At 55.1% G+C, this 16,035-nt stretch overlaps 1 protein-coding gene across 1 annotated transcript; it reads left to right on the top strand.

Moving 5' to 3' along the window:
• Positions 1 to 1,611: 1,611 nt before the first annotated feature.
• Positions 1,612 to 7,399, top strand: MS4A10 (membrane spanning 4-domains A10). The gene is made up of 6 exons (XM_062197390.1): positions 1,612 to 1,803; positions 2,166 to 2,285; positions 3,333 to 3,389; positions 5,172 to 5,303; positions 6,348 to 6,458; positions 7,277 to 7,399. The coding sequence occupies exons 1-6, from the start codon at positions 1,612 to 1,614 to the stop codon at positions 7,397 to 7,399; spliced, it is 735 nt and encodes a 244-aa protein (XP_062053374.1).
• Positions 7,400 to 16,035: the final 8,636 nt, after the last annotated feature.

The raw sequence follows: 16,035 nt of genomic DNA, 5'->3' as shown, positions 1-16,035 counted from the left end.
GGGCCAGGCTAAAGCCAGGAGCCAGGAACTCCAGCCAGCTCCCCGCCTCCCAGGGTGTGCGTTTGCAATAAGCGGGACAGGAAGCAGAGTCCAGTCTTGTACCCACCCGGGCACTCCAGTCTGAGATGCCTGCGTCCCAAGCGGTGCCTTCGCTGCTGTCGTGTGGTGGCCCTTCACATTAAAGCAGAATGCCCCATGGCAGGAATTCTCACAGCCTTTAACAAGCAAAAGAGGGAGACAACGCTGTTTAGGGTTTGCCAAACGTGTTTGGCAGCAGAACCCCTTTACCACAGATCTGCCAGGACCAGTGTTCCACGGAACAGACTTTGAGCCCCATCCCTAGGTCCAGCCCTAGGCAGTGGCCTCTGAAGAGAGAGGGACAGTGGCCAACATAGCTGGGTCAGATCGCAGCAAAGAGACTCGTGCGGCCACATATCTGAGCTTGGCTCTGAAACCCAAGAAGGAGGGAGACCCCTCGACCATCCTCCCCACTAAATCAGGAGAGCTCCTCGCAGGCCAAGGAACATCCGACCAGGAGGTCCCATCCCACCCAGCAGCCTGATCCCACAGCGTTGCTGATCACTCAGACCGTGCATGGTTCCAATCCCAGGCATCTCCTTGCTGTGTGACCCTGGACAAGGCACTCCACCTCTCTGAACCTTGGTTCCTTATTCTATGTAATTGTGTCCATTCCCTGGGTATTAAGGGAGATCAGCTCACAAAACCGTCCCTCACTCAGTGCCCACCAACTGCAGTGCCCCATCTGGCCTTTGGCTCTGAAATAGTGTCCTTTCCTGTCCTCTCTGCTGGGCATTTACTCACCTGAGCTACGTGGCCATCCCGACCTCCCAAGGCCCCCTCTCCTCCGTGGGAAGGCTGCCATGCTTTGGAGCCCCAGTCATTGCTTGCCTGTGTGACACTGAGCAAGTGGCTGAACCTCTCTGGACCCCACCTGCACAACAGAAGTGAGCACAGCATGGCAGTATTCACCTCATAGGGTTGGGATGAGGATACAGTCAAATAATGCACGGAAAATGCCTGTCCCAGTGCCCAGAACAGAACAAGTACTCGTAAGTGCTGACACTGTTAAATATCAACTCCCTGGCTCTGTCTTGGGTCATGGAGAGTCCTCAGCAAAGAAGGGTCCTCTCCCTGTCCCCTCCCCCATCCTCCCAGACCAGAGAGGCATGGGCCTCACCGCAGCTGGTCAGACAATTATTTGATTCTCACCTTTCCTCCATCAGCTCATCCCGGGCCGGTGGATGGGGCTGTTAGCAAAGCTCCCCACACCTGCTCAGGCCTCCTTGGTCTCTGGCTCCTTCCAGACTGCAGTGCAGTCAGTTTGAGTTTGTCTCACCCCAGTCCTCGTTTTCTACCCTAAAAGGACCTGTATCCTGGCAACCCCAGAAAGGCTGTGAGCCCAGTTGCTCCCCATCCCCAGGGGCCAGATTACTCCAGATCAAATCGAGGTCAGGGGCTCTGGGCAGGGCAAGCACCGCTCTGGAAAGCCCCAGCCCAGAGGTGGAGGTGACAGGCACAAGCCTCAGACACAGGACAGGTTCTGACTGAGCCTTCTTCTTGGTCTGCAGGCAGGGCGCCCAGCCTGGGTCAATGGCGGATGCCTGCGGAGCAGGTGTAGCTACTTCCAGCTCTGGTGCTGGGGCGCTCCCGCCGTGGCAGGCCTGCAGCCCGACCCAAGCTGGGCACACAGCTGTGTTCGCAGATGTGATCCAGCCCCAGCATCTGGCTCCAAGCTGGCAGCAGAAGCCCCGGAAAAGGAGCAGCCTTCTCCAGCTGCTGGGTGTGAGTGCCCACTCCCTGGGCCCTGGCAGAGCAGGAAGGGAGTGAGGGGAGCTACAGGGGAAGCATGCTGGGAGCCCCGAGGAGAGAGAAGAAGGCTTCCAGCTCCCTGCTTCACATTCATCCTGGAAGTGAAAAAGCCTTGCAGTGTGGAGAGAACTCTGTGTGCACCTGCCGCCCCGCGAGCTTGAGCAGGGGGAACCACGAGGAGGGGCTCAGCTCCAGGACAGTTGGCCTCCCCATGGGAAATCCTGCACAGGTCCCGTCTTTGCAAATGGGGGTCCCTAAGAGGATAAGAAGGGAATTCTCTTCAGCCAGGAGGTCCAGGGAAGCCACCTGATGCCCTTGCCTTGTTTCCCACCCAGGCCTTCCAGGTCATTCTTGGCCTGCTGCACCTGCTCTTTGGGGGCTTCCTGGCCGGCACAGTCAAGAACCTTCACCTGGTTGTGCTGAAGTGCTGGTACCCATTCTGGGGGGCTGCTTCCGTGAGTAGGAGCGGGGTAGGGGGGTGGCAAGGCCTGGGAGGCCAGGCATTTGGGGCCATGCACAGTGGAGTGGAGAGAGCTGGCAGGGGCTAAGTTTCCTTTCTCCAGTCTCTGCCCATTTCTGCTTCTGTTCTCTCGGTCCCACTGCAAAGAGTTCCTTCCCTGGGGGCCCTGCTGCTCCCGAGCCTCAGCAGAACATTCCTCAGGCTCTCAGCACCCTCCCCTAATTGAACTCATTCATTGGCGGGGAGGGGCGAGAGCATGAGCTGGGATAGCCAGAGCTGCCTTGGGACCTAGCACCACATCTCTGGTGTCCTTGGTCTCTGCCAGGGTGGAGCTGCAGGAGCACCTGGGATGTAAGGTGCAGCTCCTGGCCTCCCAAGGCCATCGGGAGTGAGACGAGAGCAGCACGTGCACGTATTCCAGACACTGCGCTCTTCCAGGTCCCCGCAGCGCCCACCCCATCCTGCCTCCTTGGAGGAGTCTCCCTGATGCACCAAGTCCCAGCTCTAGAGTCCCTTTTGGGCAAGTGTCCTGACCCCCACTTCCACCTCAGTCCTCTGTCCCCAAAACCCCCAGCTTGGAGCTTTCACCACACATGACAGAACTTTCTACACGTGTGGCACCTAGCCTTCCTAGGCACCCAGGGCTGGCACAGAGTAAGTGCTCAGTGAACATAAGGAAGAATGGCCACAGTCACCTTAGAACCAGGGGCTGATTCCTCCTAACTGCAGGGTTCGGATAGGAGACGGGGCTGGGGCAGAGGGGACAGTGCAGCGGATTCCAGAGGGGTGGTGTGGGTTTATAATGTGGGCAAGCAGGAGGGGTGGGAGGGCTGTGAGGACAGCCTGGTCCCAGGAGGGGAAATGGGTCAGGCGAGGTGCGGTGTGCATGCAATGGGCCGCGTGTGAGCTCCTGTCGCTGGCGGAGTGGGGTTTTCAGCCTCATCTGCTGCCAGGGGTCGGTGGTCTCACAGACTGGGGAGAGGATGGCTGTGGTTTCAAGGAGCCGCGGCTTCTCTGCCCTGATTTCCAATCTGCCCTGCAGTATCTCGTTTCAGGGGTCTCGGCGATATGCATGAAGACCTTTCCTAAATCGTCTCTGGTGAGTGGGCATCAAGCCCACCCCCTCCCGTCCCAAGCCCAGGGCATCTGTGGGTAGCGACAGGAGAGGCCGGGCTCCACACCTGGGAGCAGGTGTGTGCCTTGAGTTCAGCAGTGAGGATCCCAGCAGAATGGTGGTCCCACTTCTGCCCTGGTCAGCTCTGGCCTTTTCTCCATACCACAGCCCGAGTGGCCCCTTTACAATGTAAGCCCACCCCATCACTGCACCACTGACCACAAGTCTGCTAGGCCTGCAGCCCTGCCCACAGGTGGACCTCCACTGACTTCCCATCTCTGTGTGTCAGGCAGAGGGACCTGAAGTCCCCCTGTGCCCCTCAACACACAAACACACACAACCCCTTTTACCAGCATCACCTCTGCCTGAACACCTTGCCCTCTCCCCCTGCACATTTCTCTCATCTCTTTTAAAAATTGTTGATTTGGGGCCAGCACCGTGGCTCAACAGGCTAATCCTCTATCTTGCGGCACCAGCACACCGGGTTCTAGTCCCGGTTGGGGCGCCAGATTCTGTCCCGGTTGCCCCTCTTCCAGGCCAGCTCTCTGCTATGGCCCGGGAGTGCAGTGGAGGATGGCCCAAGTGCTTGGGCCCTGCACCCCATGGGAGACCAGGATAAGCACTTGGCTCCTGCCATCGGATCAGTGCGGTGCACTGGCCGCAGTGCTCTGGCCGCGGAGGCCATTGGAGAGTGAACCAACAGCAAAGGAAGACCTTTCTCTCTGTCTGTCTCTCTCTCTCTCTCTCTCTCTCTCTCTGTCCACTCTGCCTGTCAAAAAAAAATTGTTGATTTGGGGGCCAGCGCTGTGGTGTAATGCATAAGGCCGCTACCTGCAGTGCTGGCATCCCATATGGGCGCCAGTTCGAGTCTCGGCTGCTCTTGTTCCGATCTAGCTCTCTGCTATGGCTTGGGAAAGCAGTACAAGATGACCCAAGTCCTTGGGGCTCCTGCACCTGCGTGGGAGACCCAGAGGAAGCTCCTGGCTCCTGGCTTCAGAGTGGCATAGCTCCAGCTGTTGTAGCCAATTCAGGAGTGAACCAGCAGACCATGACTGCCTGGGGCTGGGAGTGGCAGAGGATGGGGGAGGGCCTTGTGCCACAGAGGCAGGAGACGCTTGGCAAGCACCTGCCCATTCCCTCCTAGACCTGCAGAGCCACAGAACTGTCATCCTCCCCCTTCCTACAGCTGAGCTCAGGGCCCGCTCATGGCAATGAGAGCCATTCTAGCGCAGACACGTGGAGATTCCGTATACTCGCTGTGTGCTCGTTGGGAGAGTTTCACTGGGCAGGAGACTGTTAGAATAGGGCTTAACCAAAGAAGATGCTGAACCCAGGACCAACCACCACTTCAGGGATCACATTAGGGTGGGAAGACACTGGGTGTGGAGGACAGGGCACCTCCAGGGCCCCCACCCTTTGCTGTGGTGAAGGGGCTGGACAAGGGACCACCTGGGTGTCCAGTGCCCAGCCAGTTGGCCTATCTGATGTAGGATGGGGGAGCCAGCAGGGAGTGTCTTCTTGGTTACCAAGCTCTGGGGCTCTGTAGGCAGCTCCTGGGCTCTCCCAGTTTGCCCCAAGGACTCTGAGAGCTGGGTGGGTCCCCTCAGCGGCCAGTGGCCCTGCTGTTCGGGTGCAGGTGAGGAAGCCCGGGCCCAGGGTGGGTTGAGTCTTTCTGGGCACACAGCAAGCTCCCGACGGGCCTGGGAGGAGGACAGGACGCGGGTCCCTGCTCTTTGGGGCTCGGCTCTGACTCCCTCCTGCTCGCAGAAGGTGCTGTGCCTGCTGACGAGCCTCATCAGCTTCCTGTGCGTGCTGTCCGGCCTCCTGGTCATCGTCAAGGACCTCTTTCTGGAGAACTCATTTGAGTCCCCGGTCTGGAAACCGTACCCCAACCACATTGTGAGTGGCTGGGCTCCCCCGCGAAGGCACTGCCTTGGGCTTGGTTAAGAGGACGCTGCCAGCTCTCAGCCAGTTTCTCCAGGTGCAGACAATGGAGCCCTTGGGGATGGAGCTCTTCCCATCCATCCCGGGGCACGGTGGAGGGGGACTGCCTGGCCCCGGCACTGGTCAGTGTCCAGGCACTGGACGGGGCCCCAGGTCACTGAGTCCAATCCCACTTTTGTAGATAGGGAAACAAGCCCGAGGACTGGGAGGGACCTGCCTGTGATGGGGCAGCAGGTTGGCTGCAAAGCCAGGACCCCCACCCAGGGCTGTTGATGCCCCGGTCAAGCCTCTAAACCTCATGTCCTCCGGGGACCCCTGTTAGCCTCTAGCCTCTCGACAGCTTGGCAGAGCCAGCGCGGTCCACTCTGTCATTCCCATTTTATAGGCCTGAGCACTGAGGTCCAGAGAGGCTAGATGAGCAAATCAGGGGAGCAGTGAGGACTCTAAGCTGGGTCCGTGACTCCAAGCCCAGTGCACTCCTCACCGTATCATGGGTGCAGCAGAAGGGGTATCAGCTGCCCCTAGACTGGGTGCCTCTGGGCCAGATTCCAAGAGTTTGGGCCACGGTGGTTTGTCATTGCCAATCTCCCCACTACATACATATGCATACATACATGGACACACACGTGTCTGTGTACACGGACACACACATGCTTCCTCACCAAATGCCAGTGGCCTTGTGAGATGTCAGCCTGCTGCATGGCGGTACCAGGCCCAGCTCTTCCCCTCCCCCTCTGTACAAGAGGCCCTGTTCTCTGGGCCTAGGTGTCCCCATCTGTTGAGTGGGGTTGCATCCGATGGCCCTTAAGGATGTCCTCAGTTCTCCCAGAGCCTGAGTTTCTCCAGCCCTCATACATTAGGTGAAGACTCTGATGACCCCACATGCAGGCATTGAATGTCAGGCAGTGACTAAGGCAGCCCCGCCCTACAGAGCCCCAACACCTGCTCCCCTGCCAGGCCCACGTGTTGGGTGTAGATGCTATGGCCCCTGCCCCTCAGGTCCACATCCAGAGGCTGGAGCTGGCCCTGCTCTGCTGCACCCTCCTGGAGCTCTTCCTGCCGGTGCCCACAGCCATCCTGGCCCATAGGGAGGAGCGCCTGTCTGCAGAGGTGAGGCCCTGTCTGGGGTGACAAAGCCCCAAGACACAGGGACAGGAGGAGCAGAGGGCTCAGAGAGGGGGGATGGCAGGCAGGGCTCACAGGACTACGTCTCTCATTCACTCGTCCTGAGCATTTGCTAAAAAGCAACCTACAGTCCAGTAGGAGAGCCAAGTCACGGGGGACAGAGAAGGGCAATTCAAGGGTCAAGTTCAAGGGAAAATGCCACAGGTGCTCAGAACAACAGCTCCCAGCTCTGCAGGCTCCAGGGGGACCTGTGCATACCAGGCAAGATCTGAATCTGCAAGTAAAGATGGACGAGGGGCTGCCAGTAGAGGGGCAGCAGGAACAGCGACAGGACAGCCTGTGTGGACTTAGGCTGTGGTAGGAGCATAATAAGCCTCCCCTGGGAGCCTTCATGCCTCCTCACCGGGAACAGAGCCCTCCAAAGACGGGCTCTGTGGCTCTAGGTCAGGGCCCTCACCACAGGCCAGCGGGGAGGACGTGGCAGCTGTCCCTGGGAAGGCTGGACCTTAGACTTGTCCCCAGAGCACATTCCATCTGTGAAGGACTTGGTGTATAGGGAGGCCCAGTCCTCCTCCCAGATCCCAGCAGGGTGAGTCCCTGGGACCAGAGACCTCAGGGCCTCTCCCTGGCTGCCTTCCTAAACCCAGGAAGAGTGGAGACTGTCACACACTGGCGTGGTGGAAGTCCCCTTCATCTCTCAGCTTCCGTCTTCTTGGGGATCTTGAGACTTCAAAAGTGACCCGATGGGCAAAGGCTTTGGAGGCTGCCAACCTGCTCTGGGCACGGGGACTCCTCTTTTGCAGGCAGGGGAGTCATTCCTTGTTCCCGACACTCCGTGGGAACTCCAGGCTCCAACGGTGGGGCCACCACCCTCCTACGAGGATGTGACTCAAGACCACAGACAAAAGGAGCAAACTCAGAGGTGAAGGGTCTCAGCCAGGGCTCCCCAGACCCTCAGAACTCTCCCACAACCACTTCTGCCTGGAAAGACAGAGGGTGGTGGCCACAAAGGGGACACAGTGCTGGTCAAAGCAGGGGTCGTCCCATCTTACCAGGAGCACCCCAGCACCTGACTTGGTCAGCCAGAGATAGCTCAGCTGAACTTGGGCGTGGCCTGCTCCCAACCTCCCTCCCCCTGGGACAGGTCCTAGGCCAGCAGCCCCCAGGCAGACCCTCCACACCCTCCTGCCTGCCATCCACAGTGGGAGCCACAGGAGTAGGTCTTTGGTGCCAAAGGAGTCCTTGCGGCCAAACCTTACTGAGAGGTTCCAGGGGGAACTTGTACATCGGAATGCCTGGATTTGGGGTGGGGACAGCAGGGGTGTTGGGTGAGACGAACCACCAGCAGGTACCCTGCCTCCATCTGTGAAATGAGGGGTGGGGCTTGAACTGGCCTCCACCTTGAAAACTGAAATCCTGGCTCTAATTCTAGGACCTGGTTTTGACATCCAAGGTTGCCGGCAACACTTCACCTACCTGGGCCAGGTGATGCTGGGGAGGGAGAGAGCATCGCCCCTCCTCATTCCCCAGCCTCGTAGCCTTCCCAGTGTTGTTTGTCTGTGGGCTCTATTGCATTCTTTGTTTCCTTACATTGATTGTTTCTCCTAAGATCATTTTCAAGAGGCACTTTGTACAGCAACAAATGAGAAATCATTATCTTTCCATAAAATAAAAGCTAACCCCAACGAGACAGAAAAACAGCAGAAATAAAACCAAACTTGACTCCCCCTCCCACTTCCCTGACCTCACTTACTGCTTCTCCTCTCGCTCACTCTGCTCCAGCCACCCCAGCTTCCTTGAGGCTCCCCTGATCCTCCAGGCACAGCCCTGCCTCTAGCCATCACCCTCACCCCTCCTCCACCAGACTGTCCTCACTCAGGTATTTGCAGACCCCAAAGCTCTGGGCCAAGGTCACTATCACTTAATCCTCCTGTCAGTCTGGGCCTTTACTGTCTCTGTTTCATACAGACTCACAGGTATTTATTTATTTTACTTATTACACGGATAAATTAGTAGGTGCATCATAAGCACACACAGAAATTGGCAGAGCAAGGATCTGGATCCAGCCAGTTTGGCTCCGAACCAAAGTGCTGCCCCCATCCCCACCCCAAGAATGCTCACACTTGGCTTCAGCACAGGCCCTGCCTGAAGTTCCACTTGGGATACTGGTGCAAAAAAAATAAATAAATAAAATAAAAGGCTCCCACAGGCGTCCATGCAGCAAAGTCAGCCTGGGAGCGTGTGGGAACCCTGTAGTCCCAGACAGGCCGCTTCCCACCCAGCTGAGGGCCCCACACAGGTGGCAGCCCGGACGCTCAGGTACCTGGGAGAGCTATCTGCTCTCCACTGGCTGATAAAATCCCTGTGTGAAGTGTACCACGTACCATGTGCCCTGGCACTGAATATCCCTGGGGTTCAAAGTTCTTTGACTGCTCCTGTCTGCTTGTCAGTCCCCCATTGCCACTCCTGTCTCGGGAGTGCCGTCGCTGGCCTGCCCACGGCACCTGTCCTCCACGGCAGATCTGCTTCTCACCCCCCTAGGCTGCAGCCAGCTCTGGACTAGAATGTAAAATAGAGTCACGAGGGGCTGAGAGAGTGGCAGAGGGGGATCGCGTGATAAGGGTGGGTGCAATCCTGGGAGAGGAGAGGATCTGAGGGAGAGGACCCCAGCCTGGCTGCCTGGAGACCGACCGGAGTGCAAACTCCAACTCCGCCTGTAACTGCGTGATTGCCACTCAGCTCCTTCCCCTCTCCAGGCCCCTGTTAGAAATACAGCTTTGGGCCAGACTGACGGTTTGCATCAATGAAGGTAGAAGTGGCAGCAGGCTCAACTTAACATTCTTCAAAATTCAGTAAATGAAAGGCTTGCTAGAGCAGCCTGCCCTGGAACAGGGCCTGGCCCTGCGGGAGGCTGGAGAAAGACCCTGCCGTGTCAACAGACATCAAAGAGCAAGGCCATGGCCCAGACCCTGTGCAGCTTATCATGGCCAAGGCCTGCTCCACAGCCAGCGTCTTTGGCACAGAATACAGAATTCCTCACATCTGGCTAGAAGCTGAAAGCAATCTTCAAGTGCCATGGATGCTCTGGTTAAGTTTTAGTCCACATTTTGAAATGCATTCTGCCAGGGCTGGCGCTGTGGTGTAGCAGGTAAGACCGCCGCCTGGAGTGCCGGCATCCCATATGGGCACTGGTTCAAATCCCGGCTGCTCCGCTTCCGATCCAGCTCTTGGCTATGGCCTGGGAAAGCAGTGGAAGATGGCCCAAGTCCTTGGGCCCCTGAACCTGCGTGGGAGACACAGAAGAAGCTCCTGGCTCCTGGCTGCAGATTGGCCTGGCTCCAGTCATTGCAGTTATCTGGGTAGTGAACTAGCGGATGGAAGACCTCTCCCCGCCCCCCCCCCCCCCCGCCTCTCAAATAAATTAATTAATTTTTTAAAAATGCATTCTTCCCCAAAACTAAGCCTAACATCATTTTATCCATTATGGAAAAATGCAAACCTACAGAAAAGTTAAAGAAATGAATACCCTTATATCTACCACAAAGTTTAAAAAGGAATTATTTGGGCAGGTGCTCTGGCATAGTGGGTAAAGCTGTCACCTCCAGTGCCGGCATCCCATATGAGCGCTGGTTCAGGTCCCAGCTGTTCCACTTCCAATCCAGCTCTCTGTTACAGCCTGGGAAAGCAGTAATAGATGGCCAAAGCCCTTGGGCCCCTGCACCCATGTGGAAGACCTGAAAGAAGCTCCTGGCTTCAGATTGGCTCAGCTCCAGCTGTTGCGGCCAATTGTGGAACAGAACCAGTGGATGGAAGATCTCTCTCTCTCTCTCTCTCTCTGTAACTTTGACTTTCAAATAAATAATTTTTTAAAAGGGTAGCATTTTGTATATTTCTTTTCTCTCCTCCATCTAGATGTATAGCTTCTAAAAAACATGTTTGTCTATAGATAGCATGTATATGGGACATAGATATGTACAGAGATGAAGGGATTTCTATAAGTTTCTGGAAAGATTCAATGAAAAGTTAAGGTTATTTTGGTACAAAAGCTATGAGAACCATGAATAGCTTTTTCATAATATGCATTTTCCATAAACTTCTGAAGACCTCCTCATAGACATGGATTTCAAAACTTTACACCAGAATAAATTTACATTTTAATTCCACTTTAATTCCATCCTCATATATACATACATATATATACATATATAATTACATCCTCATATAAAGTCATAGAAACGTTTTTGCTTGAAGTACATCTCTGGCATTGTAACTCTTTGTCTCTAAATTCTTCCACCTGGGTGATTTCTTAAGAATAAGGACTTTGGGGCCGGCGCTGTGGCATAGTAGGTTAAGCATCCTCCTGTGGCGCCGGCATCCCATATGGGCAGCGGTTCGAATCCTGGCTGCTCCATTTCCAATCCAGCTCCCTGCTGATGGCCTGGGAAACAGAAGATAGCCCAAGTCCTTGGGCCCCTGCACCCATGTGGGAGACCTGGAAGAAGCTCCTGGTTCCTGGCTTCAGATCAGCACAGCTCCAGCTGTTACAGCCATTTGGGGAATGAACCAGCAGATGGAAGACCTCTCTCTGTGTTTGTCTCTCCCTCTCTCTGTAACTGTCTCTTAAGTAAATAAATAAAAAAAATTTTTTAAAAAAAGAGAGAGACTTTTTCCTACATAATCACAATGTCAATGTGACACCAAGAAAATCTAGAACAATTCTATAGTCCTAACTAATACCCTGTCCATATTCAAATTGCCCTCAGGGACCTAACGTGCCTGTATTGGGACTTATTTCCAGCCTGGATCTAATGCTCACAGACTTACTTGATTGTTGCACAACCTTAGTTTCCTTTCTTCTAGAACAATCTTTCTTCTTTTCTCATGATGCAGATTTGTCTTCAAAACACAGACGGTTGCCCAGTAAAGTCTGACAGCTTCCTCACAGCATCCTGTCACACGCTCCTCCATTCTCCCTCTTTCCTGTAGCCTGGAGGTATGGTCAAGGCCCTCGGGGCTTGGTTGGTGCAGGGGAAGGTTGCTGGAGAGAACATTCCGGAAGTGCCAGCATGGTCTTCACACTGCATCCCATCTGGGTTACCTGGGGCTGGCTGTCCCTGAATGATACCAGCTCAGAGAGAATTGCCTGTGTCATTGCACTTTATTCTTTTCTTGCCTGTGTTTTTTGTTTGTTTGTTTTGTTTTGTTTTAAGAAAATGAAATCGCACACCTCACTTGTCAAGGAAGAAAATGTTGCACTTTCTTTAGTTTGTGGACAAATGCTATAGAAAAAGTCAAATATGTTAAGCCCTAACTTTGTAGCGCTATTGAAATCCACGTCTTAAACTCGGGTTTTTGTCCTGCACTTAGAGATCCTTGTTTATCACACGCCGTGTGAAAATGCAGGGTCAGTGAGTCTGAACAAATGCTGGGTCAAGGGCCGAGTCGTCTCGAGGTTCCCCGCCAGCGTTCCCACTGCAGGCTTCTGCGAGCATGAGCCAAGAGGAGAAGGAGGTAGCAGCCAGCACGTGAGCTCAGCACGCTCTTGGTGAGAGAGGTCGGGTCCATGGCCTCAGGACACAGAGACCAGAAGGCTCTAACGGCTGCTGCCGCTGCGTCCCCACCATCTTTTGCGCTCCCTCGCCAAGATGCTTCCGGGTGAGCCCTGAGCCTACGGAAGGACAGGCTGTGTGAGCACAGGGCCCCCACAACCAGCGCCTACACAGGGACCCTGTGCTCCGTGTTCAGGGCAGGGGGCGAGAGCACCTCTGAGGGCCCAGAAAGAGTGCCTGGGACAAAGAACTCCCTGTACCACTTGCTCACTGCTGGGCGTATATAAAACACCCAACTTCCATGAGCCTCATTTTATGGGAGCGATAATCCCTCCCTCACGGAATTGGCCTGAGGATCAGGGACTCTGGATCTGAAGTAGTGACTTGGTGTTGCCCAAATCCGAGTCTCCAAGGGGAAATGTTACCGGTCACGGAGGAAAGGGAGGTTGCCGGGGGAATTTCGTGCGTTCTTTCCCTCAGCTTAGTATAGAAATAAAAAGCCAGGGAACAATTTGCAAAGAGGCAGAAACTTATTTGACAGAAAAGAAACTTTTATTTGATTGGCAAGCGACAGAGAAGGCGTCTGGTCCGAGAGGTCAGCAGGTGGAGCGCCCGAGTGGGACACTGGCTTTGAGGAAGTGGCCGGGGTTTTTAAGGCGTTAGTGTTGTTTTCATGGGGCATGCTGTGGGTTGCCCATTGGATGGGGTTTCACATGCATATGTTGATTGGCTTGGGGCACATGGAGATAGCGGGGGTCTCCTGGAGACAGCCTGTCTCCCCCTTCGGGGCTCAGCCCCTTCCCCTGCCAGCTCTGGGTGGAAGTTTGCACCCACCCCAAGGGTGTGATCTAAAGCCTCCAGGCCACACATGCAGCACAAGAAGCTACTAGTGGGGGAGATGCCAGCCGGTCTGGAGACGGGATTTCCAGGCACGGCCGACAGCCTGCTTGTGAAGGACATTCTACCTACGTCTGAGGGGACCACAGACCCCCAGCCCCACTGGCCGGCTTCAGGCAATAAACGCCACAGAATGTGTTGAGGACAGTCTTCCCTTTCTGATCTTTGGTTCCCGTAAGGGGAACGTCTTCATTTGGATTGAGAACGTCTTAAACGCATACCCAGCACCTGCTAATCTTTTGGACCAAGACGGCAGACCTGGCTTGCGGCAGGGCATGGCGTGCAGCCAGAATTAAAGGGGGCTGCTTTGTTTCCGCTGGCTCTGCTGGCATGCTTCTCTTCTGTCTGTGGTGAGCAATCCTGAATTTCCATTTGCGGCAGTGACAACAAGAGTCCTTTCACGGTGGCATATACAGGTTAAAACAAAAGCGATCATGCAGATAGGGTTTTCAGGGAAGAGTGATCGAAGTGTTCTAAAATTAATTGTGGTGATCCTGGCGTAAGACTGTATATACTAAAAAGCATTGAATTGGGGCTTGGCATTGTAGCACAGAGGGTTAAGCCGCCACCTGCAATGCCAGTACATTGCAGTGCTGGTTCAAGTGTTTGCTGCTCTGTTTCCCACCCAGCTGCCTGCTATTGCACCAGGGGAAGCAGTAGGTAATAGACCAAATACTTAGGTCCTTGTCACCCATGTGGAAGACTGGCTTCAGCCTGACCCAGACTTGGCTGTTGTGGCCATTTGGAGGATGAACTAATGGGTGAAAGATCTCTCGCTCTCTTGCTCTCTCTTGCTCTCTCTCTCTCTCTCTCTCCTTTCTGTTATTCTGCCTTTCAAATAAATAAATCTTAAAAAATAAATAAAATCATTGGAAAACTTTTTTAAAATTTATTTTATTTGACAGGCAGAGTGAGAGAGAGGGAGAGACAGAAAGAGAGATCTTCCATCTGCTGGTTCACTCCCCAGATGGCCACAACGGCCAGGTCTTGGACCAGGCCAAAGCCAAGAGCCAGAAACTCCATCCAGGACTCTCATGTGGGTGGCAGGGGCCCAAGTACTTGGGCCATCATCCATCATTACTGTTTTTCCCAGCAGGGAGGTGGATGAGACTCGAACCAGCACTTGCATATGGAATGCCAGCATTGCAGGAGGCAGCTTAACCAGAGGTACCACACTGCTGGCCCCTCACTGAATGTTTGTGTTGGAAGAATCTTCATGGATCATCTCACTTACCCATCTTGTGACAGAGAGAGAAACTGAGGTCCAGATTGGGGGAGGGCTCACCGAGGCTTACCCAGCAGGCCCTTGATGGGGGCGAGGCTAGAGCCAGGTCTGGATCCCCACAAGCTGACAGCTAGAGTCACCTAGCTAAGGGTCATGAGTGCGAGGACTTTTTTTAAAGGTGTATTTATTTGAAAGGCAGAGTGACAGGAGAGAAAGAGAGAGAGAGAGAAAGTCTCCCATCTGCTGGTTTACTCCCTACATGGCCAGAACAACCAGGAGTGGTCCAGGCAGAAGCCAAGAACCCAAAACTCCATCAGAGTCTCCCACATGGATGACAAGCGCCCAAGAACTTGGGCCATATTTTGCTGCTTTCCTAGGTGCACCAGCAGAGAGCTGGATCAGAAGTGGAGCAGCCAGGGCTTGAACCAGAAGTCCAATATGAGATGCTGGCATTGCAGATGGTGGCTTACCCTCACTACCCCACAGCACCAGCCCTGCAATCTACCATTGAAGACTGTCCCTCGGCCAGGCCTCTTCTAAGCACATTTGTAAGAAGTCCTCATGAAAACGAGTTTATGGCTGGGGAAACAGGCTCAGAGAAGTTAAGTGACTTTGCTGAAGTCACACAGTAAGAAAGTAGAACCAGGAATCGCATCCAGTGGGGTGCCAGAGCCTGACCTCGGGATCACTCTGCAGTATGGCCTCCTTCTGTTGGCTCACATACGTTGGATGTGGCCTCACCTCTTAGTCCTCCAGGATCCCATAAGGGGAGGATGACGGTTGCCTCTGTTTTAGGGGAAGAAGCTGAGACCCGAGGCAGTGGCGTAGTCAGCTCCTCGCTGGCAGAACACGACGGTGCAGTTCAGGCTCTGCCTCCCTGCAAGGCAGGTGGAGAGCCCTCCTGCGGGCAGCTCTAGGGGGTGAAAACGTAGGCACGGGACCACATGGTGGACTTGGGGTACCAGGGCCAGCATCGTGGGAACACAGAGATGCGAACCCGAACTCAGACAGGGGTGGGCAGCTGGAGAGAGACTGCAGGGGACTCAGGGCCTGAGCTGATCCCAAAGAGAGGACCAGCGTCCCGGGCATGGGGACACAGATGGGCAAAGCAAGGCAGAGATGAGAGAAGCAGGGAGCAGTGGTGCCCTCCGTGTACAGGGCGCCCCCTTGACAGAGAGGTTAGCATCACCAAGCACGGGGGTCAGACCGACGCACGCGGGGGAAAGATCCAGAATGTTCAATAACGCAAAGTAGACCAACCAAGGGAGCAGCTTGCTCCACCTGCCACCCGCCCAGACACGCTCCAGAGTGCGGCTCACGGAGAGGAAGGTGGTGGCAGTGGCCTAACTATTTAAACCTTGCTCTTCTCTCCCCCTGGCCCGTGGAGCAGGGTAAGAGGTGAGCCAGGAATAATGTGAAGAGTTGAACCTGGGGAGGTTAAATGTCCCAACTGGGGGCAGCCACTGAAACCCAAAGATACTGTTGTCACCTGCCCCCGTTCTCTGTTCGTTCCCTGGGATGAGAAGAACCCAGACTCGGACCTCACAAGATTTCTCGATACTTTCCAGAAAGGGGAAGGAAAGATCGTAGATTGTGGAGTAAAGAGGTTGGGGAGGCACAGCTGGCTCCCGCTGCAGCCCGCCCCCAACACCCAGCTAGCAGGAGCAGCCAGCCACAGGCTCTCCTGTTTCAGTGTCAGCTGGAGACACCCCTGGCCTGCCCCTGGCCTGCAGGACAGTGCTACAGCTGGCCGGGCTGGAAAAGAGAAACCCAGGCTGTGGTCCCACCCCCAGCTCTGCTCCCCCATGTGACACAGCCTCCCTCCTCCCTCACCCCTCCCTGTCTCCTGTCTCTGCTCTGTGCCCACAGCGCCCGCCTGCCCCCACTGTCT

The sequence above is a fragment of the Lepus europaeus genome, chromosome 7 (genome assembly GCF_033115175.1).
Source record: "Lepus europaeus isolate LE1 chromosome 7, mLepTim1.pri, whole genome shotgun sequence".
NCBI lineage: Eukaryota > Metazoa > Chordata > Mammalia > Lagomorpha > Leporidae > Lepus > Lepus europaeus.
The sequence above is the reverse complement of the archived record's forward strand: the minus strand, read 5'-3'. Positions and strand labels throughout refer to the sequence as shown.

Excerpts from the sequence above, each read along its gene's own strand:
- MS4A10 (XM_062197390.1), top strand. The coding sequence starts at position 1,612 with ATGGCGGATGCCTGCGGAGCAGGTGTAGCTACTTCCAGCTCTGGTGCT. Across the intron at positions 2,286-3,332 it reads CATTCTGGGGGGCTGCTTCC|TATCTCGTTTCAGGGGTCTC; the intron begins GTGAGTAGGAGC and ends TCTGCCCTGCAG. Across the intron at positions 6,459-7,276 it reads AGGAGCGCCTGTCTGCAGAG|GCAGGGGAGTCATTCCTTGT; the intron begins GTGAGGCCCTGT and ends CCTCTTTTGCAG.